We start from the raw sequence: 24,480 nt of genomic DNA, 5'->3' as shown, positions 1-24,480 counted from the left end.
AAAGTATTTTAGTTATTTTTAGGCCTACACTGATAAGAACCTGTAATTCTTGGGAAATTGCAACCCAAAATTATCTTAGTATGTAATGTTATAATTGATAGTAGCAATTGTGGAGATTGGAGGTAAAAGCAAAACATGTAAGTATCCAAATAAGTATCCTTTCCCTTAAATATTTTAAGGATTTTTAGTATTAATATCAAATTATTCCTTTAAGAGTAAACTTAATTAAGGTAACCGTACATGGATTGTCTGCTTTAAAGAGAATTTTTCACTCTTCACTATGATGCTGTGTTTGGGAAACTGGTTGCTTGTTAGCTGTATTAATGAAGGATTGGAAACTTCTTTTTCCTTCTTGTCCCCAGGGGTGGAGGTTGGAATAGCCAAAGAAATCACGAGGGTCTTCATTTCAAACCTGGCAGTTCATCCATTGACATTTTCTCCCTTTCTGCTCTCTATCCACAAGACTTTGTACTGATGGACTCGATTGAGTCACTGCCTTTATTCCACACCCATGGGTGGAATAAGTTTGCAAGACTGGTCAGAGTTGGTGTTTTAGCCCTACATTTCTTCCTGTTAAAGGGTACTGTGTCCAGTGCCTGCTGTCTGTGATGGCAGAGGGATGTCCAGAGTGGAAATAAAAGACCTGAATTACTCATGATGTGTGCCGGCCTTGGGAAACCTCCTTGGCTCACTGAAATATTTGCTGTGTGGATTGTGTATGTTAAATTCACTTCTTGTTTGCATTTCCTTTCAATTTAGTAGTGATAACATAATTTTGTTAGGATTAATTTTAAAAAATGTTCTTCCCTTTAGGACACAGCTTAGGCTACGGCTTCGTGAACTATGTAACTGCAAAAGATGCTGAAAGAGCAATAAACACACTGAATGGCCTCAGACTTCAGTCAAAAACCATCAAGGTAGGAGCTCTTCAATTGTCTGTGAAAACAGCATTGTAATAAACTTTATTCTGATGGTAAAGTTTGTGTGCTCCCAGCTGCAGCAAGCATGAATCTGGGAGGAGAATAGTGAAGTGTTTTGAAACAGCTTAGTATTTGAAGGTTTCCTTTCTTTATTTTCCCACCATTTTTACAGTAGTAGAGATGCCATTGTAGATGGTTGCTAGGTGTTTAACTCATGCACATCTTGGATGCTTCATAATATTTATTGTAAATCTCGTTAGTACATGTGCAAACAACAACCTGTGCTCTGTGGAGGACTCGCTCCTGCTTAGGTGATTAATGCAGCTTTCTCCAGTAGTAGAAATTAGGACAGAAAACTGCACCCTACTCATGCCATATTTTCATGAAGTTTAGAGAATATACTGACAGTTCCTGATGGGAGCTGTGGCAGGGCAGTGGCTGAGTCAGAACTCAGGATTCTTGGCGTGGCAGAAGTGTTTGCTGGGAGCATTGGTATTGGTCTGTTGCTGTCTCCTTACAGCAGTGCTAATATAGTTGTTGTCTCTTGGGTTAGCCCAAAATGAGTGGCATTATGTAGGGACATGCCCTTTTTCCTGTTGTTTGATTGATTTTCCCCTACTCTCTCGGTTCCATTCTTTTGAACTCCAGTAGAAATGCATGTGTTGGTGTGAAAAATGCGTGTATTTTATGAGTGGCTTTTTGCAAATATTAAAACGAATATTATATGTATTGTGTTAGAAAGTAATGCTGTATTAATTCTCTTAACTACTGTGTTAAATGTAGTTTTAGGTTATAAAAATTGTTAAAATAGAAACTGTGCTATGTAAGATGCTTTGTTTAAAAGAAAAGACTTGCAGTGAGATAGCAGCCACAGGACACCTCAGTCTTTTAGAGAAAGGGAATTTATTGCCTTCTTATCAGAAGAAACGAACTTCTTCCCACCTCAAAGGCGCTATTAGGATTAGAGGGAAGAAGTTGACACTGACCAGACAGAATCCTGTGTTTGAATGGAATTTATGCATCATGTATGAAGTGTATGAATATGCAACAGGCATTGTTCTTAAGGGTTAATCCTTTGTTAATGTGGGTCCTTTTTTGGGCTCGTGATGCCCAGAAAAAGGTACCTGGACATCCATAACTCTTTGTATTTATTGTCTCATATTGTCCTAATTCAATTTGTCCGAATTGTTATCACTCTAATTGTGTTACTATTATTTTTAACCATTTTATTACTATTAAACTTTTAAAAATTTTAAAAACAAGTGATTGGCGTTTTTCACAGTTGGTAATGGGGAAGTTAATTAAATTGGCTCATGACAATAAATTGATCTTCCCTGTTCATAGCCTGAACATGTGTTTTTATTTCTTTCCAAGGTTTCCTATGCCCGCCCAAGCTCTGAGGTTATCAAGGATGCTAATCTGTACATCAGTGGCCTGCCCCGCTCCATGACACAGAAGGATGTAGAAGATATGTTCTCCCGTTTTGGGCGCATCATCAACTCACGCGTGCTTGTGGATCAAACCACAGGTGAGCTCTGGGACCTTGGCTGTGGGAAACTGGAGTGTACAGCATGTGTTTGGTGTTTTCTGAGACTGGCAGTACCTAAACTTCAGTAAATTAGACTTCCACAAGTTAATCATGACATCTGCTGTCAACTGGTGATAGAATTTTGACAGGATATCCATGTTCAGTGATTTTTTTTTTTAAACACAGGATGACTCAACACTGCCTTTTCCAGCTTACAGCCCAAACCTCAGACCTTGTTAAAATAGGATTATTGTAATTTTTATCAGCTACTGATTTGCCAGATTACTTTCTTGCTCTGATGCTGGCACTGCAATGCACTGTGTTTCTGGGCCATGTGTGTAACCTGGAGTGCTGATCTTACTTTGACTTTACACACGTGCAGCTCTTATCCACTGGTCAATTCCAGGCCATAGTTAGAGATTTAAAGCAAAACAAAAATGTGTTTTGTCTTTTGTACCAGCCTGGAACTCGCTCAATTTTCTTATATTTTAAACCATGTGAGATGTCTTACAGGCTTCTGTGGTTACTGCTAAGCCAGGGAATTAATTTCCTACACATAGTACTGCCCTGAAAGTTCTAAATGTATTTTGTGTATTAAAAAAAGAAAACAAAAGAAAGAGGGGAAAAAAAAAAAAAGGAGAGAAGCCACTTACTTAGGGACTTGGCTCAGGGGAGACCAAAGTTAAGGTTTTCTTTGTGATGACAGTTCTGACTCTGTTACAGTGTTTTCAGTTTTCAGAGTTTTAAGTTCTTACCCTATTATTTCAGACAGTATAACTGTCTGGCTTATCCTGTCACCCAGCTGGTCTGTGGTTTTACTGGTAGCCCATATGTCATGTATTAATCTGGAGAGAGCTTTTACAAATACACTTTTTTATTGATTATGCATCTGGTGTATTGGAATAGAGGACAATCCAATTCTAGCAATTCCACATTTAACATTTATAACTGGGATGTGCATTTATACACTTCAGTTCAGAAGCAGCTTTCCTGCTCTGTGAGGACTCTGCTGTAGTTTGGAGTGGGCCACCAGCAGCTCCTGGTGGGCTCAGTCTGAGTGCAGGCTGAGATCTGCAGGGCTGTGTCCCCATCAGAGCCACCTCCTGGTCCAGGCACCACTTGCAGGTGTTTGGTCAGATGGTGCTGCAAATGTGACTGTGCATCAGAGAAACCTGAGGTGGCTTGGTGGGATCAGGGGACTGACATGGCATGGTTGAGTGAGGAAAATCCCATCCTGCCTGGGGAAATATTATTTGTTTTGACCAACTCTGATACCTGCATGGCCCTGTCCCTAGAGCTGGTTATCTAGGATGCAGCTGTAGTGAGAAGCAAGAGACTTGGGCAGCACAGCAAACTTAGTAATGCAAGTCTCAAAACTAGTCATCCCTCTCTGGCAGTCTGTGGGGTCTGGAGAGCATCTGGATTTGACAGAGCTGTAAAATGAGATGACAGAAGTTATACAAATAAAATCTCCCCAAGAATAATATAGTTTTCATGGGTGTGCTGAGGCCTGATGCTGTGTAATTCAGCTCAGAACAGACTGCCTGCTTTCCCATAGCCTTAATAATGCATTGGCTGAGGAGTGGGTTCTGTTGCACCTCACAGTTAATGCCTGCAGAGCCTGGCTTGCCATCCCACCAGGAATGTGGCTATGCCTTGGCTTTAAGCCTGCCTCTCATATCTTGATCTGCTCCCACTTAAGACACGTTTTAATTTGTACTTAGCTGTACCTTCTCACAGAGATGGTACTCCAGCTCTTGAAAATGACTCTGTTTAAAAATACACTTTCTAAAATATTCATGTTTTAAACGAATGCTTTGAGAAGCACTAGGATGAGCAGCATGAAAGTGGAAGAGTCACAGTAAGCTGAGCTCTAAGATAGCCTTGCTGAGTTCTGAGTGATGCTGCTGCCCTGGGCCTTCCCCTGGCACGGGGGCTGATCTCAGTGGTACCCGAGCACACAGGGCTGGCAGCTGTACTCTGTGAGCCTGTGTGCTGCTATTTATCAAAAGGCAATCACACCTCGTTTGCTTCAGGCCCAGGTCTTGACACGTTGCATTTCCTTCTGTGAAACAGAGAAAATGATCCTCAACTGTTACCAACAACAGTTTATGATTTTGTGGTTTATGATAAGATTAACTTCTGTATCTGGCTTTGAAGATGTTCCTGGGTGGATGTGAAGAAAACAAAGTATCTGATATGTCCCATTCTGAAACAGAGTTAATGAAGGCCTACATTTACAGTCCTGGCCACAATACCTCCTTTGGAATGGCATTTAAACAAAATGTGCCCTTTTAGCTTCACTGTGATAAACCGTGTTTTCAGCCTACGGTCAAGTCACAGATAAGAAGCAAGGGGAGGAGAGGAGAGCTTACAAGGCAGAACTTTTACCTCAGTCAGAAGGAAACAGCATCCAGGGACTGGGACTAGGAAAAAATACACAGATTTTTAACAGCTGTGATATTGGTTCAGTCCAGCTACCAAGAGGTTTTTCATTGATTTTAATGAATAAAAATAATCTATGTGCCAGCTGGAAATAGTGTATGTGAAATTCTGGTGAAATTCTGATCTCTCCATTAAAAAAGGTGGAAGTCCTTTATTATAGTTGGACATTTGTTCCCTCATCTCTGAACCTGAATATGTTTCTAGCATGGAAAAATGAAAACATTTGCAAAAATGTTTAAATTCTGTGTTTGCAGATGCTCTTTAGTGATAAAGTAATTGAAACTAAGGGGTTTGGGTTTGTTTTTAACCATCTGGAGTTAATTCTTTTTTTTTACTTAATTTAAAATGTTGAGGAGTTTTTTGTAAATGGAAATGTTAGTTGATGATGAATATAATGGAATTCTACCACATATTTTTAAAGTGTTTAGTCACTGTGGTTGTTATAGCTGAAATGAGTATGCTAATTAGTCTTTGGTTTCTTAATTTTGTACTTTATCCTCCAGCTGCTGAAGAAATATAAATGTAGAGAACTTGAAAGCTGTGACCATAGAAATACTGAACTTTTTTGGGTTTTGTTTTCAAAGTTATTTTGAGTTTATCCTGAATTTCAAATTTTTTTTGTTTGTTTGTTTGTTTTTTTTTATTGGTTTGGTTACAAGGTTTGTCCAGAGGGGTCGCATTTATCCGGTTTGACAAAAGGTCAGAAGCAGAAGAGGCAATTACAAATTTCAATGGTCACAAACCCCCAGGTTCCTCCGAGCCCATTACAGTGAAGTTTGCAGCCAACCCTAACCAGAACAAAAATGTGGCACTGTTGTCGCAGCTGTGTCATTCACCAGCTAGACGGTTTGGAGGGCCAGTGCATCACCAGGCACAGAGATTCAGGTAGGTTAGGAGGAATAAATGCATTTAAGGCTTGCTCCTGTTCCCGTGGTGGTGTGGGGAGCTGTGCCCCCACAGCTGGGCAGTGATACCTTCACTGCAGCATGTGTGAATGAATACATAGTGCACTATGTGTCCTCAGTGTTATGTAAAGAAACTGTTGCATTAAAATATGATTAAAGAAAAATCTTATTTGTAAAATTTATATTGAAGTTAGTGTTTAAAGGTACCTGCACTCTGGTGGCTGTTTCCACTACTGGATTACAGTGAGGGGACAGCAGCAGCAGGTTCCAGGTGGGTGTTGGTAGGTGCCTGTCTCAACAGATCCCCATTCTGTGGTTTATATATCTGAACACAAATAGAATTTGACAACTTAATTAAAGCTCTGAATGGTTGGTTCCAGCAGGGAGGTGTTACAATAAGAGAGGGAAACTTTATTTCTGATGAGGAGGTTCTGTGGGATTCCTTCCTGCATTGCAATCTTTGCAAGATTCTGCCTTCCCTTGAGGTCTCAAGAGTTTACTGATGAGAATAAATGAGCAGTTTAAGCTTCCTGTCTGCTTCCAGGGCTGTTTAAGACACTGTGCTTTGCCATAGAAAATTGCTTTGGTTGCTTTGAATATGAATTTCTTGAATTGGAAGTGCTTTGGGTGTTCATGGAGAAAGCTGATGGTTGGAGGGTGGTCTGGAAAATGCAATGTATTGACTGTCTTGCAGAGAAGCAATAGGCTTTGAGATGATATATATTTCTGAGAGCAGTGCTTCCCTGTTGAGAATTTACTGCTTTTTTTTTGTTTTATGTTCTACTGTAAGGGATCCAATCAGCTCAGTAAAATTGGACTAAACTCTCAGCCACCTTTTAGCTGTGCTGCTGTTCCAGTGTTGCTGTCTCCTGTCCACAGTGCTGTAGCTCACCATTTTGAGCACAGCTCTGTGTCATGGGTCTCCAGAGAAAATCTGTACTTTGTAGTCAGTTGTGGTTTTATACTGAGAGTGGTTGAACAGTTTGCCCAAGGAGACAGTGAAGTTTCTGTCCTTGGAGATGCTGAAACCTGGCTAGAATTGATAGCAAAAGGGTTCATCTGATTTCTACTGTGCCTGTGTAGTTTTAGCAGGAAACAGAGTATGCAGGATCTGCTTTCTCAGCAAGGATGTTTGGAAGATAAGGGGAAGACATCTGACTTAGGGATGCAGCCACAGCCAAAACAAGGACTGAACCTGGGAAATTAGGGAGAGCTTTATGGCAATGAGCAAAATATGCACATTGTGACTGTATATAAGCAACACACTTGTAGAAGATCACGTGCACACAGGGCGGAGTTGTCCCCTGTGCAGCCAGGCCTGTAATGAGTGATGAATGTCCTTCTGAACACTACATTGGCGTTAAGGAGTTTTATTTGACTGATTTCTGCTAAGTTTTGGTGACAGGAGGAGCCTGAGCAACCTGCTCCAGGTGCCTTGCTTCGAGCAGGGGGTTTCTTAGAGGATTTCCAAAGGTTCCTGCCAGCCTCAGTTGTTCCCCAGTTCTCTTCAGCTGCAGCCCAGGGAAGTCAGCTGAGGCAGCTCCTTGTTTCCCTGAAGCAGTCACCCAGATCTCCACACCAAACCTCCTGAGCCACACCAAGGAATGAAATTCTGCATTGTTTGCATTTAGGTGAATTATTAAAAAATCAACACATCTGCCCTTTGTCTCAGCCAGGGCTTCAGTGTGTCCACATCCTACTCAAATCTTTTTCATTCTTCACGTTCTTAATTTACTTGGACATTGTCATCATCGCTCTTCCCCCTAAAATCAAAATGCCAGGATTGAAATACATCAGAATAAGGAGTGCAAATAATATTCACATCCATAATTAGTACTTTTAATTCAATCCTGTAATGATCACTCAGAAACAATAAAAAACTATTCATGTATTTATATTAAGAGTTGCTGGTGAAACTAAATTTTAATAACCAGTTTGTTCATTATTCTCTTAATTTACCATTTAGAGCAGCATTAATGTCAGTTGTGTGCATTTCAAAGAATCACAGACTGGTTTGGGTTGGAAGGGACCTTAAAGCTCATCTCATCCCACCCCTGCCATGGGCAGGGACATCTTCCACTATCCCAGGGTGTTCCAAGCCCTGTGCAACCTGGCCTGGAACAGTTTCAGGGATGGGGCAGACACACAGAGTATTTCTCTAGGCTTGGGGTGTCACAGTGGGGGTTAAGAGGAAGAAAATGTTGTGTCTGTGTTCCATTCCTGCTGCCCTGGGAGCTGTGTCCTGTGCCCAGTGCTTGCTTGTCAGCACACCTTGGCTGGCTGCTGCTCCCAGTGCAGACCTGCTGGTGGGGAAAGAACTAAAGATTTGGGGTCCCAGAGCCTGGCAGAGGTGGGAGTAGAGTTGGGGTAAGGCTGTGCTTTCAGGAAGATGTTGTGGACACAAGAACCCCCAGCTGACCTGCAGACACAAGCTCTTTATCTCTGCCTTGTCACAGATTGTGAGAGCTGCAGCACTTGCTGCACAGCTTCCTTCCCTCAGTCACTTGTCCAGGCACCTCTGTACACATGTGCATAATGCTCACACCATGGGGTCATGGAATTATTAATGTTGGAAAAGACCTCCAACATCACCAAGTCTGTCCCACAACCATTTGTATTTTTCTTTAGTGTTAGCTGCAATTTCTCCTAGTGAGTCTGTCTGCCTTGAAGGATGCTGAACTGAAGGAGTTGTGATTACTCATGCTGTGGTTAAGCTCAGGAACCTGAGTTTGGGCTGAGTCTTGTTTGTTTTGGTAGTGAACAAGACAGGATGAATGGATAAGCAGCTTCCAGAGAGCCCACTGTCTGTATAAATTAAAGTTGTGATCTCTGCTCCACAGAGGTTGAATACGTAACCTGATATTTTGATTGCATTTCATCTCATTTCATCATAATCCCTGTAAATCCAGGATTAAACCTTTAGTATCTAATTTGTAATTATTAATTTCCTACAGATATTTCTCCAACCCTTTGTTTAATGTTCTTTTAATCCTTTTGAGTTCCTGTGGTGTTTGTAGCTCACATCAGGAGCTGATCTTAGTGCTGTGTCCCACTGGATTCTGGACTAATCCAGACCAGGCTCTCTGCTTCCATCCAGAGGGAATGATGCCACAGCACGAGCTTGTGTCTGGAGGACAGATAACACATATGGGGTGGGGGTTTCTTTAGAGTGTAAGATTTGTTTGCTTAAAGAAAATAGCAGATCTCCAGGTGCTGAACTGTGATGAAATGGAGGGGTTTAGCTCCTGTAGCATGAGGAGGCTGCTCAGGGCCCCTGGAAGTGCTGTGCTTTTGCAGCTCACCAGAGCTTTGTACTAGAACAACGAACCTCAGTTATTGCCAGTTCAGCTGATACTGCTTTCACACTTGTTCAGGGTTGGAGCCAGTTCCCAGTTCCTGTAATGGGCAAAACTCTACCAGTATCAGCCCATGAGTTCTGCCCTGAATCTGCCCTGAATGCCTGAAGGGGAGCCATTTCTGATAGTTCTTAGATTCACAGGGAAATTGAAGAGGACTGTTTAACCCTGCCAGTGAAACGATTGCTCAGGCAGCTCCTCTACACCTGCTTGGTATCATTCCAGTGAAATTGTTTAAATTTTCAGTTTTTAAACCAATTTATAATTTGGATGCAAGCTGTGTGTATTGAGTAGAAACCATTTCATTCAGAGTAGTATTTCATCAAAGTTCTGGAAGAATATGGGAGTGAAATCCCAGTTGTTTCTGTTCTTCCTTACGTGGTTGTTTGACCCAACACCCTGATTTTTTTCACACTTAGAGCTTGTGTCCCTGAGTTCTCAACAAGATTTGTGTTGGCTGCAGCAGATCCTTTCTGTCTGTAACAAAGACAGCAGAAAAAGTTGCTTGTCAGAAGGACATTGTCAGTGTAGCTGAGCTCCTGAACTTTGTGGAACAATTAAAAAAAAAAAAAAAAGCTGCTAAGCTCAAGTGCAATGGCAACACAAGCTGGGATTAAAACTAATGTTCCTGCTTATTGGCATCCCACCTGTGGTTCTGTATGGAACTGTCCTCAGAGTGCAGGCAAAAGAGTTCAGCAAAACCAGCACAAAGCTATGATAGGGGAGGTTTAGGTTGGATATTAGGGCAAGGTTCTGCCCCCCGAGGCTGCTGGGCACTGCCCAGGCTGCCCAGGGAATGGTGCCAAGGCTGCCAGAGCTGCAGGAGCTCCCAGGGCTGCTCAGGGTGGGGGTGTTGGGGTGGCTGGGCAGGGACAGGGGCTGCATAATGATCCCTGAGGGTCCCTCCCAGATCAGGAGTTTCTGTGGTTCTATGAAAAGAATTTATAGGACTTGCATAGACCTAGAAAGAAACTGCTTTCATTTAGGAGTGTCATTTCTGAGATTACATCTTCCACTGAGTTCATCTAATCTCAGGATCTGTTAAACGAAGCAGGCTGTCTCTCTAATGACAGAGGGAGCAAAAGGTCATTGACAGAAACAAGAAGCTTACAAAGTAAAAAAGAGTTATGATGGAAAATACACTCTTGTTGATACCCAATGCCCCAAGATGTTGGTTTATTAGGTTAGCATGGCTGGAAAGAACCATCCACAAATAACACTGGCTACAGACTCTTTGGGAGGGTTGAAAAAGCAGTGTGGAGGAGACAGTATAAAAATAATTTCAACAGAAATGAGAACACCAGCTATAAGTGTGCTAATACTGAGATTGTTCAAATTACAGTATTAAAGGAATTTTAAAACCACTTTCTCTGAAACATCCTGGATCTCTGTTGGTCTTTGTGTTTGCCATAGTAGGGCATTCTTTTAAACATCCTTAATAACTGTAACTTCCTAAAGGTCATCTTCAATTGGCGTGGCCACAAAAATCTGTCCCAGTAGGACAGAGCTGTGTGTCAGCTGCTCCAGCCCTGCTCATGCATGCTGTTACCCTGGGCTGAGTGAGAGATCTGGGGTCCCTCTTGTGCAGAGTGAGAACAGACATTCTTCAGATTAGCTGAGTAGTATTTCCTACAGGTTGGTTGGGTTTTTTTAAATTACTTTTCTAATCTTTCAGGGGACTTCTTTCGTTTTACCCTATGTTGTTTGGTTTGGGTATTTTAATAAACTTGTAACATTTTTGTGAAACAAAGCAGGAAGAGAGGACAATCTGTTTGAAGATAAGTGTATCCAAAAGCAGAGGTACTTGGTATTTTAAATTATTTTGTCTGTAACAAGCATTTAGATTTGTTTTCTTGCATTTAACACCATTGCTCTTCTACAACTGATTGCATGGGATATGCAGTATCATGATTTGGTGTTACCTGGGCTCCTGGGCAGAGCCTGAGCCTTTGGAGCAGGCAGGGGCAGAGCTATAGTGACTGCTGGAACCAACGTCAGGCAATTCTGAGCTCAGTGGTTTGAGAAGGGATTCAGGACTGGTGATCTGTTGAGATGGAAACTTGACAGATATTAAGATAAATTCATCCTACCAGATTATTGCTCACTTGGAAAGAAGCTACACAACTGAAGGTGTCTGTCAGAACAAGTAAGTGTATCAAGCATGCAAGCACAGGAACGTTTTTATACAAAGCCAAAAGAAATACCAGATGTGTCACCTCTTCATCAGATCATACGGGTTGGTATGTCTCATTCACCTTGTGGTACTTCTAACTGCTTTTTCAGTTTGGCTGTAGTACAAGGCTTCCCAAACTTGTTTTTTCGTGGGGCTGGCTGTCAGTGAGGTGCTGCAGCTCAGCAGTGTCCCCCTGTGCTCCGGGAGGCCCCAGGGCTGCAGAGCAGCAGCGAGGGAGGGATGGAGTGACACTTGCTCTGGGGACAGGAGAGTCCAGCAGCTCAGGTGTCCAAGGCAGGGAGCTCTGGGCACCAGAGAGCCTGGGGGAGATGGGCACTGGGTGGTTCTGGTGTGTGAGTGCACTGTGTGTGTGTGTGAATGTGCACTGCCATCCCTCTGCTCCCCTCCCGCCCCGTACTCCTCGAGCCCTCCCTCCTCAAGAAAGGCAGCAGCAGCTCCTTGATGCAGGGCAAGAAAGAGTCAGAGGGGAAGCATTTGGCACTTTCTGCAGCATTCACTGCCCAGACATCCCTTCCCTGTTTCCTCCAGGTCAGCAGAGAATCAGGATCTGCCACCGCCCTGCTCTTGGCAGAGAGCAGCTCGTGTACCGCTTTTAAGGGGTTTGCAAATCACCAGTGGTACACCTCAATTTGGGAACCCCTGGTATAGTATCATTATATTTCTATGATCACATGACCTCATATTCTTAAATAATAAATAAGCACAAGGGTTCAAAGTGCGTTTTTGACATTAACGTTCACATTTCCTGGCCTTTGAGTGCTTAGCTGTGCAACCCTAATATTGCACTAAAATATTCAGAAGCTTTGATTTTCTGGAGTTTAGGCCAGAAATAGAATAAAGGGGAATTAGAAATGTGGGTTTTAGGGAAAATAAATTATTACAAAATGAGACATAAAAAGGAGAAGATTTTTGCTTTTTGTTATGCATGAATCCTGCTGAGGTATTGTGAAGGAGGCAGGATTCAGGAAGAATTGGTAGGTGATTTTAAAAATCCAGTTCAATAAAGTCAGATCTGAGTTTTCCTGGAAAAATTATTAAAACCATCCATACACACTGGAATAATAAAACTGCACTGAGCCTGCTCATGTTGTGAGTGTTTGCCTGCACCTGCTGCCTTTGGGTGGAAAGGGAGTAGGTTTTGTTCTGCTTCACAAAAGAGGAAATTAATATATCCAATCTCTTCTCCTAAGAACCCAGAACACTCATCCCTTGCCCCAGCAAATCCAAAGAAACTCTTTGACTTAAAGAGTTTCCCAACATGTTCTTTTAGAGGCAAGAAAAGGAGCATGGGGTGAAAGAAAATCTCCTTCTGTGCAATAAGTGGGAGATGCCTGGGGGTGTCTGGGGCCTCTGGGAGGTGCTGCCTGTGCCCCTGAACTCAAGCAGTTCTGCAGCAATGCCCTGGACACTCGGAGCGGCCTGGCTGAGCTCAGGCATCCATCCAGGTCTCCTGGGAAGGTGATTATGTAATCTTGCCTTACCTGTTCCTTGCCTGTTTCTAAGGATAGTTCCCTGTTGATAAAGCAGTTGGAATACTTAACTTTTTTTTTTTCTGGCAGCTGTCAATTTGATTGTCAATTTGAATGGGGAAACATTTATGTGGCGGTTTTGATGTGCCATGTATAAAATATTCATTCTCAGTTGCTTCCCATTCAAGTTAATTTGCTTAATTGAACATGAAATATTGTGCTTTTTATTTGCTAGGTTCTCTCCTATGGGTGTAGATCACATGAGTGGGCTTTCTGGTGTAAATGTTCCAGGAAACGCATCTTCTGGCTGGTGTATCTTCATCTACAACCTTGGTCAAGATGCTGATGAGGGAATCCTCTGGCAGATGTTTGGCCCCTTTGGTGCGGTTACCAATGTGAAAGTTATTCGAGATTTCAACACCAACAAGTGCAAAGGTTTTGGTTTTGTGACCATGACAAACTATGAAGAAGCTGCAATGGCCATAGCAAGTCTTAATGGCTACCGCCTGGGGGACAAAATCTTACAGGTTTCCTTCAAAACCAACAAGTCCCACAAATAACTTGCTCGTGCTTTTTGTATGGAATAGATAATGGAGTGACAGAAGTTGAAACATTTTTGTTAGTGTAAAACTCATTTTGCGCCAATTTTCACAAGTGTTTGTCTTAGTCTAAATGAGAAGTGAAAAGGTTTTATATTCTGGGATGCAACTGACATGTTCAAATGTTTGAAATCCCACAATGTTAGACCAATTTCAAGTTCCTTTAAGTTATTTCATTTAAAACATGTTAAAAATCCCCTGAAATCTTAAGTAGATTGCATTAACTAGACCCTCTGGATGGTGGTAAAATTGAAGCATGCTTTCACTTATGAGACTAACATTTGTTTCATTGAATGTTGTCTGCAAAAACTGGAATTTTCTGAAAAATATCAGGCTGAATTCATTGATTTTCTTTGGTTTTATGTTGTTCTTCCCACCCATCCCCCTGTCCTTTTGTTCTCCCTCAGTTTCAGTAGTATGGAAGAAAAGTTGAGAAATACTAATGTTTTAGTTGACAGTAAATTGTTTGATAAATTAATATTCATTACTCTGTGTCTAGTTGAGGATCAGGCTTTTTAAAGTCAAGGTCTTGTAAGTAGTAGCATGCCAGCCTAACTTTAACACCATTGAGGAGGTAAGTTGCACACTGAGCAGTGGCCAAGCTGTCCAATTCACAGGTTTCAGAAACGTGACTTTTAAAACCCACTTTGAGAGGAATGGACCAAAGAGTTTCACAGAAACTCCAGGAAGATTTCAGAGTCAAAATGAAACTCCAAAAAAGCGAGTGTGAATATATGTTGCTACTTTATCAGACTGAATCTCTTCTGTCCAAATATTTAATGCATGGTGCACTACTTACTGGTACATTATAATGCAGCAAGATACTTACTCATTTTCCAAGATCATTGTAGTTGGAATTCCTTTGGCAGTTCTATTTTGTAAAGAAAAACCAGTTATAAACATTTGAGCATTGTATTTCTCGCATCCCTTCTAATGAGTGCTAGTTTTTCTATTTTAATAGGATTTTGTTTTGACAACTAGCTTTACTTACTGAACACTCAGCAGAAAAGTACTTACAACTTGCAAGTTAGATATTAACCAAAAAACCCCTTTGATTTGTAGATTTAAAGATTAATCCCCCAGGTTTTCTGCAGACTGCCTTGAAACTTTGAGTTGTTCTGTTTCTGTTAATTTTCTTTTGCTTTTTTGTGTTTTTTGTTTGTTTTTACTTTTGCATTTAAGAACATTAAATTTGATTTTGTTTTGCTCAAATTTTGTTTTGTTTTTTATTTTCTGTTATTTTTTTTGCTAAGTATTGCACAAAGTGTCCAGCTTTCAGAGTGCTGTTTAAGGAACTGTAGCTCCGCTTTAAGAGAATTTTAATTTACTGCTTTGACAGCTGAGTAGAAGAAAAGAGTTTTGAAACAAGCACCACAATAAATCTGTCACATAGAAATGAGTGTCACAGACTGATGTAACCCTCAGGTGTGCTTGGGTAGGAAACTGGGAAGGCTGACCATGCCTGTAGAGGTGTGTGAGCTGCTGTGCACAGCTGGAGACTTGGCTCTGGTGTTAATGTAGGCAGGGCAGGTGTGGAAATGAGGTCTGTGGCAGTTTAATGCAGTGTCTCCTTGTTTTGCCTGAATCTCTACCAGCCCCAGAGTTCATTTCCAAACTTGAGAGGCCAGTCCATGCTGCCTGCTCGTCTCGCTCCATCCCCAGCTGACGTTGCCTTCTGCTTGCCGCCGTTTGTCCTCTCCTTGTCCTCTCCCTGCCATGGGATCTGCACAGCCTGAGGGCTCCCTCAGCCTCCACATGTGGCTGAGCTGGTGCCCAGCTCCAAGGAGGACCTGTGGCAGCTGCTGATGTTCCTGGACCTGCCCAGGACATATCTAAACCCTACAGATAGGCCTTGGCCCAGCGAGCAGCCTTCCACTGAGTTTGAGCTTGTGTGCAGTGAATGCAGGTGGGATTTTTCCTGTTAAAGCATCCGACCTTGCCTCTCCTGCCAGTCTGTTCCCTCCCCATCTCTTGAGATGCTTGGTGGAACAGTGACTGTGACACAGCAGCCAGGCCATTGCCACCCCCCAGAGCTGCTCTTGGCTGTCAGAGGTTTCCTTCCACCAGTTCATCACCATCCATTTATCACATCTATGATTATTTCCTTTCTGCATACAACAAGAGCTTGGGAAGCGCTCTGGGCATCCTCCCAAGTTAAAGCTCTGTAGCAGAGAGAAGTTCTCTTCCATGTCCCATCATTGTTGAACCTGCACTGTCCTGTTCCACAGGAGTGGGCTGTAGTCATTCCCAGTTCCTGTCATTCTCTCTTGCTTTATTCCATTTGCTGCTAAACTAAAATGGGAGCTGCTGTTTATCACAATATTTAGTGGGGGTTCAGACTTGCAATGAGTGACCCCTAAATGTGACTCTGTCAGTACTGGTTCCAAGCACATTGGCCATGGCAGCAGCACATTGCTGTGCTGCCACTTTTGAAAAACCTCCTTCTCTTGAATGCTCTCTGGCATCACTGTTCCTTTCTTTTTCCACCGCTTCCCTATTTTTCCATCTCTCATTCTTTGCTAGGTAAGTGCAGGATATGGTTTTGTACTGCTACTACAACAATCTCTTTTAGGAAAGGTCTGATTCCAGCTTTCTTTGATAGTTGCTCTGATAATTTTCAGGCAATTGCTATGAGCAAAGCACTGCTGCTTGAGTCAGGAAAAGAGGAAAAACTCCTGCTATTATCTAGAGCTGATACCAGAAGTAGTGTATAATTTGTGCTCTTTTAACAGTCAATAAAATCTTGGCATAAATAGCTGAAGTCCAGAAAAAATTGTGTATGTATACTGGATGCTTTTGGTCCTAAACCAAAATGCTTGTGCATCCTACTAGTAAAGACCAAAAGGAAGCTTCTGAGGTTGGAAACTAAAGTCTAATAAGACATCTACCAAGAGTTTTTCTGCCCCAAAGGTAGGAGCAACTGGTTTCCTCCTCACCCTGCTTTGAAGCTCTCACTTGAACAGACCTGTTTCAAGAGAGTTTTTGGCCTCTTAATTCTCAGAGTGCTCAGCTTTTTCATCCATCCATTTGGTGGAAGCCAGTTGTTTCTATCAGGTGATGCCTCTGTCAGTAAGCACTTACAGGATCTTAGTAGAACCAAAGGCTGTCTCAAAGCAGGGGTCTCACATTGATCGTTGTGAGCAATTCTCATTGAGGTAGAGAGTTCTGGAAAGTCTTCATTGCTGGACTAGGATGTGATAATCAGATTCTAGAGACCTGAATTTTTTGGTCTGTACTGTGAGATGTGCTACAGGAGCAGCTGAGATGGGGGTGTTTTGGGGTCCTTTAGAGTAGGTTAAGAGTCTCTTGGGACAGCCCCTGGTGTAGGTTCTGAAGGAGCAGGTGTAATTTGTGCTGAAAACACAGTTGTGCATGCTGCTGTCTCAGGGTCTCATGTGTAGATGCTGAGGGGAGTCACTGCATTTGCTTTTAAGATGTCCACATGAATGGAATTCACCCCAGTGCAGAACGCTGGCCATGAGCCTCAGCACCTGTAAACCTCCTGTTAACCATCAGCAGATAGGGAAATCCCACAGAAATGTGGAAGAGGAATCTCTGTATGTGCTTGGTGTGAGCTGGCAAAGGCACATGCAGATCCTTCAGGTGAGGGGATGGCAACACCAGAAATCCCGATGTGAGCAGAATCAGAGCAGCTCAGTGTGTTCAGTTCTCAGTGATTCCCTGTTAGATGGTGTGTGTGCACTGAAGTGTTGGATTTATTTTATTTTATTCTATTCTTCAAGCTGCATTATCATAAAATTTGGTTTACTTGAGCTGCTCCACTCTCCTGTCAGAGACTGGCCAGTGCAGTTACTGTTGCCTCCTGAGCCTTCCTCTGCCAGTCCCTGCATCTGTTCTAGCTCTGGGACTGGGGAAGGCTTCAGGATCCAGCTCTTAGGTGAGAGGAGAAGTCACATCACCACAGTGGTGTGTGTGGCCACAAAGCTCTTCCTTCCATTTGCTTGGATATGTTTTTTGTACATCTGTATCATGTGAGTATGAAAACCATGGAAAATCCAGAGACAAGTCACTGGAGCAGGATAAATTGTCACCACAGTGAACACTGGTTGGTCAGTGTTTGGTCACTTGCCCTTGTCCAGATGACCGAAGGGTGTTTGCATGGAAAGGACACCTATTTTTATAGGGGGATTGAACATTGCAGTAATGTTATTTATAAAAAGCAGTTAAAAATCTTTTTAAAAAAGTTTTTTAAAAACTTGGTATCATTTATAGAAAGAATATCCAGCAGTCAAAACCAAAATGATGAACTAACGGTAAAAGTGATCCATTATTTTAAGGCTGAGTTTGGAAAATGAATAGTCCTTAAGGTCCTTCAAACATTTGTTACAATTCTATGTTGATTTAATGTTCTGGGTAAGGTCAATAAAGTAGAAATTCTTCAAATATTTCAGGAGAGATTTTTTTTCAGTGCATTTTAAACGGCAATAACTCAAGTTCCTTTTGGATAGTTTTATCATTACATATGTGCTTTAAAAAAACAAAATTGGAGAACGTCCCCATGTTTACTTTATTAACACAATATACAGGTCATGTGATAAACTGTTTATTTAAAGTAGCTTCTCTGATAGCTCTGCCTGCAGAAGGTTAGAGTTTGTGGGAGATTTTTAACACAGCTCTTGTGAGCTGCTGGTAGCCTGGTTCAATCACATAAACATGGAGCAGTTTGTCTGGAGGCTGCTTCTGTCAGAAGGTCACCGTATTTTTTAGTTCCATATTGAAGAAATGTGTCCTTTTTAACTCTGTCAATGAAGCACCTTATTGTTACATTTCTACATTTAGGCATCTACAAATAGCTTTAGAGGGAAGGGACCAAATTCACCTTTAGCATAAAGAAACACCAACCCCTTGAGCTCTCTGAGTGGAGCTGCACTTGTGTTTTGGCTTTTTCTCATTTTGTTTTTATTTTCCAAGAGCTGAATTTGTCACCTGAGGTGTTTTAATCTCTATTTGGAAGCAGGAGAGTCTTTTTGTGCCTTCGGCAAGTTCCTCTAACGTAGCTCTGCACTTCTCAAGGTTGGCTGCTCAGCACAGTAGGATGCATAAATCCAGAGCTCAAGAGGCCAGTGGCTATTTTCTCTGATTATTGTATTTATTATTACTGGGTTTCTCCTTACTAATACAAAAAATGAAAAATGTGGAGTTCATAAAAAGGGTCTCAGTTCCTCCCTGTCGCTCGGAAGAGGCGGTGCCTCCATGGCAAGCGGTGGATTGGAGATCGCCGGTCGTTCCTGAGCGGCCGCTCGTAGGTTGAGCAGGTACGGCGCCATTTCAGTGCTTGCTGTTTGCAGTAGTCTCATGTAGTGAAACAAAACCAAACTCAAAGTGTTGCTTTCTCATCCTACGTGAGTTAAAACCAGTCCAAGTCTTTATGATCTCTAAAGCAGAACTCGCCACCCCATGGGTGGGTTTGACATTCAACTCTGGAGATTCCTTCTAGATCACACTCGATCCAACAGCAACAAAGGTTTAGAAATATTTTTCTGTTGAGTGGAGTTTTCAGCACTGAAATTCTCTTTTGTTGCTAATGATGGGAAAACAGTAATGGTAGAACTGCCACCTGAAACCTTGGAAAATCGCTTCTGTGTTCACATTTTAGAATCTCAATATTCTCTTACTGTTGTTCCTTATTTCTAAACATTTTTGAGCAAGTTTTTAGTGGTATGGCTGAACTTTTTCACTTGGTCATTGAGAAGAAAATTACTTGAGACATTTGAAACATAAGTTGGGATAAACCTTTATTTGATGAGTAATTTGAATAATACTGTACTTCTAGTCTTTTTATTGATTTCCTTTCCTTTAACTTATGTAATCTTTTGTTTATAAATTAATCTGTTTGTGGGACAGAAGGTTTTATCAATTGCTTTCCATACTGTACAGTATATGGTTACACATTTTGTATATTTAGTGTGTTTTTAAGTTATTGATTTGTTTTATATCAAATAATTTATTTTTCAGGTACCATTTTCATTTAAACTTTGTTTTTACTTGGGTTTACTTTAAATAAAGTATGACACTGCTTTCCAAATGTCGAAAATGAAGTTGAATCCCATTGTGTTATTTTGAGATGATTTATGTAAATTAACTTATTTGAGAAATAACTGCAAAAATGTACCAAGTTCATACTTTGGTTGTGCTTCAATTCAAGTGCTTGGAAATTCTCTGCAATGATTTTTGAGCAGTTTGAAAAAAATTAGTTTTCATATTGAAACAGTTCAAAGATTTGTTGATGAAGCAGCAGTTTTGTAGAATCCTGTGGATGGAGTTATGAACATTGTTTTCTATATGGATTTTCAAAATTAAATGGAACAACTCATAGATATTTTACACTGGTGTTAAGATTTAAATGACATTATCTATGTTAATAGTGCAAAGGAGTTTTTGTACTTTTGCCACATGTTCATGGCTGGTTTTGTTGAGCACTTGTTTGGAACATACTTGGGATGCTTTTACTTGAGCCCTGTTGAAGGGTGATGTACATCAAAATAGAATTAGGCTTTTACTTAATTGTTCATATTTTGTCTTTTTTTCCCTGCAGGAATTGGATTATTATTGTGCAGTTTGGAATTTGACATGTTTTCAGAAGAATCTGAATTGTGTTCAGGAATAGGCCAATCAAGGTTCCTCCACTAAAGATTTTGTAACTTGTGGCCTTGTTAGAAAGATGGAATTAAAAGAAGGGGCTTTTAGTTTCCTTTTTATTTTTCAGGGAAAAAATTGTTGTCTTTATCTTAAATTTTCCTTCCTGATTAAACAAAACCCAAAGCCCAGCTATACTGTTACTCAGAAATGTGTGTGAAACTTCTTCAGGGAGCTCCTGGGGAGACACCTCATGTTGGCCCATTGGAGGTTTAGATTGGATGAAGATTTTCTGTGGGTTGTCACCATCCCTGAAGTGTTCCAGAGCTCGTGGCTGTGGCACAGGGGTCCTGGCCGTGGTGAGCACGGTGCTGCTGCCAGCTTGGTGCTTGGGCTTCATTGCCTTAGAGGGATTTCCAGCCTGACAGCTGTGATTCCATGGGAAGGGACCATCAGTGCAGGTCAGGCTCCTTGGGTGAGGCTGGGGCAGGACAAACCCTGGGCCAGGTTCTGTAAGGGATGTTTTCCAGAAATCCTTTTGGTTGAAGGATCACATATAACCCTGCTGGCTCTGCACAGACTGGGTTCCTCAGTCTTTTCTTCACCAAAACAAACTTTTAGTTTTGGTAAGCTGAAATCTGTCCTGCTGCATTTCAGCAGGTGCCTCCTGTCCTTTAGTCACAGAAATAATCCCTCTGAGAGCTGGGCTAATTGTTGTACCTTTGACACATTACCTCTGATTTTTCTCTTAAAGACTTACAGAGAAAAATGATGTAAAGTAAAAGATAGATGGTGTTTTATGTATGATGTCATGGAATGTGTGGCAGTGCTGCCTCAGCTCAGGATCTCTTCCAACTCAGGAGTTTTTAGATTTGCAGTTATTTTTTCTGTGATGGGAATTTCTCCGTTCAGCACTGTTCACCATATGGAATTATTTGTTGAACTAAATTGGTAAAAAGCAGAATTGAGAATTTCTGTTCCTACCATTACATCAGTGGATTGTTGAATGTGCAGCATCTGGTGTATTCAGGAATGCTTCATCAGGACTTAGACCTTTCCTGGGTTTTCCTTTGCATGGAGCTGGAACACCTTCTCCATTTTTGCTCCCACCAGAGTTCATCCCATGTGGTTCACTTCGCTCATGTTCATTTTGACCACTGTGGTATTTTCCATGCTCTTCTTCTATGAAAAATCCTGAGGAAAAAAATATATTAAATTCCAAAAAGCTTAATAACAGACATGGCCATGTGAAGTTCTAGCCCCTCAGAAATGGCTCTTTTTTTAAAAGCAAACAAAAAAAGTTTGTGTAGACCCATTAACACGCAGACAGGGACTCTGGTTCTTGCAGAATTCCTGGCAGACTCCCTGGCTTTTGACTGTTCCCCCTCCTTGCTCTGCTCTTGTGTATCCTGCTTCCAAATTTCACCCCTTTCATTTCCAGAACAGCAAAAGAGGGAGGGAGGGAAAAAAAAGGTGTTAAACTGATATGTCCAGGAAGAATGTCTGAACCCTTTTCTCTCTGTTTCATATCCTTAAAAAAAAAAGGAAGAATATGGCTGTAAGAAGCGTCCTGGGTCACGCTGACAGTACACTTGCTCCGGATTCTGTCCCAGCAGTGGCAGTGAGCAGCTATTTCAGGAAAGCTTGGCTGCCTTCCCCCTTCCCTTCATTCCCCATGTGCTTCCCCAGCTCAGTGTCAGGGGGGCCCTAAATACCTCCTCTTCTTTAGAATCCTGATTTTTGAAACTGCCTTTCTTTTCCTTAAACTGTCCTCTGCCTCTTCCTGTACTGACAGCAGGAAGTGGAGCATTTGGGAGTGGTTTAACACATCTGTGTTTTCTGAGCAGCTGAATCCAGGTGAATAAATCTCAATGTTTTGCTCTTTGCATTGTGACACAGTTCCTTTTTTTGTCCTTTTTTTTTTTTTTTTTAAGTGTTTATGTATAGAAACAGTGATGAGCAAAATGGGACTCTGAACCTAGTTTGTCAGAACATAACTTGTGGTGACATCTCATTAGCAAATAATGTTTCATTGCATCAAAATTAATTTAAACCACATTTGGCACAGTTAAAATACAGATTTTCTTTATTTGAATTTTAAGTGTGCTTTATAATGTTCTGAAGGTTCACCTTTCCGGAATGAATTGATTTCTCCCTACAGGGCTGGAGCTCCATGCTTACAAAGGAGCATGCTCAAACTAGAGCTTACGAAGAACTCAGTTTAATAAAAATAAATTTGAGGCTTCCTGTGTTCTCAGTGTAGGGATCAGAGGAGCTGTTAGACCTACTTTAACAAAGCTGTTAAACCTACTGTTTGAATGTGTTGGAACAGATTCTGCCCCAAGAGAAGGCTCCTAGAGGAGAGCTGAGCAGGAGTGGTTTGGCTTGGGAGCAGAGCTGGGGCAGTGTGAGCAGTGCTGAGCTGCTTCCTGCCCTGGGCTCCAGCTCTGCTGCCATGGGAGGAGGAGGAGGCACTGGCAGGACTCCAAGGCTGTCTTGCAGCCCGTGAACAGCTGTGGTAAGTAGCTTGTGCTTCTCAGTCTTGGCACAGAGGGGCTTGGGCTTGGTCTAACCAGACTTGCAGAATTTGTGATTAAACACTTTTGTGACCATGTATCCTGCTTTACCTTTCTGTCCCAGCTTGTTCCTTCTGCTTTTCATCTTTCAAGAGACACAGAGTGCATATATGTTTGTATGTATGTGTACACACACATCTAATAACTGTGTGTAATAAAACGTGTAGACTGGAATTGCACATTTAGAGTAGGTACACATTGCTGTCAGTTGTGTGTCACTCTCTCTGCTATATATAGCACATGTGGAATGGCACATCTGCACTGTCCCACATCCTGCACAGTGCAGAGATGTATGTCCTTGAAAAAACAAGATTATGTAAAGCTTTCTGAGGCATTGGTCGCAACTCTACAGTGATGTGAGGAGCAAGCTGTGGAGTTTTAAGAAAATTAATGCCCATCTTAGAAAGAATTTAGCTTTCATATTTTTCCAACTCTGGAAAACTGCCCTATCTGTATGTTGTGTCTCTGTTTTTCAGCAGTGGTCCTGTACTGTACTGTACCATATCACTGCTGCTCAGGGAGAATCTCCCACTCCCTTCTCCCTGTGAGATACAGTGCTGGCACTGGGGGAGTCAGTGACTTCAGAAATCAGTGATTTTGTTTTAAGCCACCTTTACTCTGCATTTTCCCCCTTTCTGTTTTTACTGTTTTCCATGGGTTTTAATGTTTTAATCTTTTCTTACTGCAGGACTGGAGGAAGGAAGACAGTTCAGCTGCAAGAAGGACTGTACTCTAGAGGGATGGCAGTGGCTGAGCTGCTCCTGCCATGGCACACAGCACGACAGCCTGGGCTGCATGGCCAGGCCCCCCTGCCCCCTGCACTGCATTCCTGAGGGACAGCAGGGCTGCTCATGCTTCTTTAGACAAAACATGGCAAAGCTTTGGTCCAGTGTTCAGGGCTGCTTTTCTGAACAACACAAAGTTCAGGTTTGAGGTTTGACTCACTGTGATGTCTGTGCCTTGTTTAGTCACTCAGGTAGCTCATAAAGACTTGCACCAGGTGTTTTATTCCAGGGCAGTGGTGCCTCTAACACTGTCATAGTTTCTGGAAACATTCTGGCTGCCCTGATGTGCATCTGATCTTACTTCAACACAGTGATGCTCAAAGGCAGAACAAGAGCTGTACGATGGAAACTGGTTGAGAAGCTTTGTGCTTCTGTTCCCATCTGTGCTCAGCTGTGAGAGGCTCATGTCCTGTTAGACTGCTGGGGGCCTTGAAGAATGAATGTTTGCAATGCAATATTTGCCCTTGTTTTAGTCTCTCCACGTTCATATGACAAATCTTGATGTTACAGAAGAACATCTCTAACATCCACTCCGTGGCATTGGATGTCCAGCTTCTTTGTCATTATCCATTCTGGGTTTGGGTGGGGAATAATGAGAGCTGCTTGTATCCAAGAAGGAATAAAACAAGAAAAGGACAGACTTGTTGAATTGGTGAGATTAAGGCAGCCTGGTGTAATTTGTGAAACATGACAGGAAGGATCCCTGTTGGGAGTGTTGGGGACAGCACGGGGAGGGAATTGATTTATAGGAACTGTGTCAGCCCTTTGCTCAGTGAGGATGGTGTACAGCATCTAGTCCTAACAGAAAGTTTGCTTAATTTGCTGCACAAGTGAAAGGAGGGAAAGAGGTGTGATGTCTTAACGTGGGCAAGGATGAAGTGATTTTACTCAGAAATACTTTGGCATTTGGTGCTATAACTGGGAGGCAGTGGGGCCTGTGGGGCAGTGCTGCTGACTGAGGTGTAAGCTGGGCACTGTCCATCTGCTGTTCCTTATTGGAGATGGAGGAGGAGTTCCTTGCAATGGGTGAGTTTTCATCCTGTGTGAAAGCTTAAGGTTATTAGAATAATGTTACATGGTACAGCTTCATAAATGTTTTTGTATTA

General features: G+C 42.0%; 1 protein-coding gene and 1 long non-coding RNA gene across 4 annotated transcripts in view; both read left to right on the top strand.

The window, feature by feature from the left end:
* The window catches only part of ELAVL1 (ELAV like RNA binding protein 1), a 41,429-nt gene extending 26,801 nt beyond the window's left edge, over positions 1–14,628 (top strand). Inside the window, exons 3-7 of one of the 3 annotated variants that reach the window (XM_059489973.1) lie at positions 814–917; positions 2,295–2,448; positions 5,553–5,778; positions 11,877–11,990; positions 13,053–14,628. In XM_059489973.1, coding sequence (XP_059345956.1) covers positions 814–917; positions 2,295–2,448; positions 5,553–5,778; positions 11,877–11,990; positions 13,053–13,377 — 923 coding nt within the window. In that variant the 3' untranslated portion in view covers positions 13,378–14,628. Of the gene's footprint in view, positions 1–813; positions 918–2,294; positions 2,449–5,552; positions 5,779–11,247; positions 11,532–11,876; positions 11,991–13,052 lie in introns of those variants that run through there. The other 2 variants (XM_059489974.1, XM_059489975.1) reach the window with 2 other exon arrangements.
* Positions 14,629–22,022: 7,394 nt separating this feature from the next.
* On the top strand, positions 22,023–24,014 carry LOC132084728 (uncharacterized). Its single transcript, XR_009420101.1, has 2 exons — positions 22,023–22,531; positions 23,278–24,014. It is a non-coding gene; the product is annotated as an uncharacterized LOC132084728 (long non-coding RNA).
* Positions 24,015–24,480: the final 466 nt, after the last annotated feature.

This window comes from Ammospiza nelsoni, chromosome 27 (genome assembly GCF_027579445.1).
Source record: "Ammospiza nelsoni isolate bAmmNel1 chromosome 27, bAmmNel1.pri, whole genome shotgun sequence".
Taxonomy (NCBI): domain Eukaryota; kingdom Metazoa; phylum Chordata; class Aves; order Passeriformes; family Passerellidae; genus Ammospiza; species Ammospiza nelsoni.
Note: the sequence above shows the minus strand (reverse complement) of the source record. Positions and strands in the feature narration are given on the sequence as shown.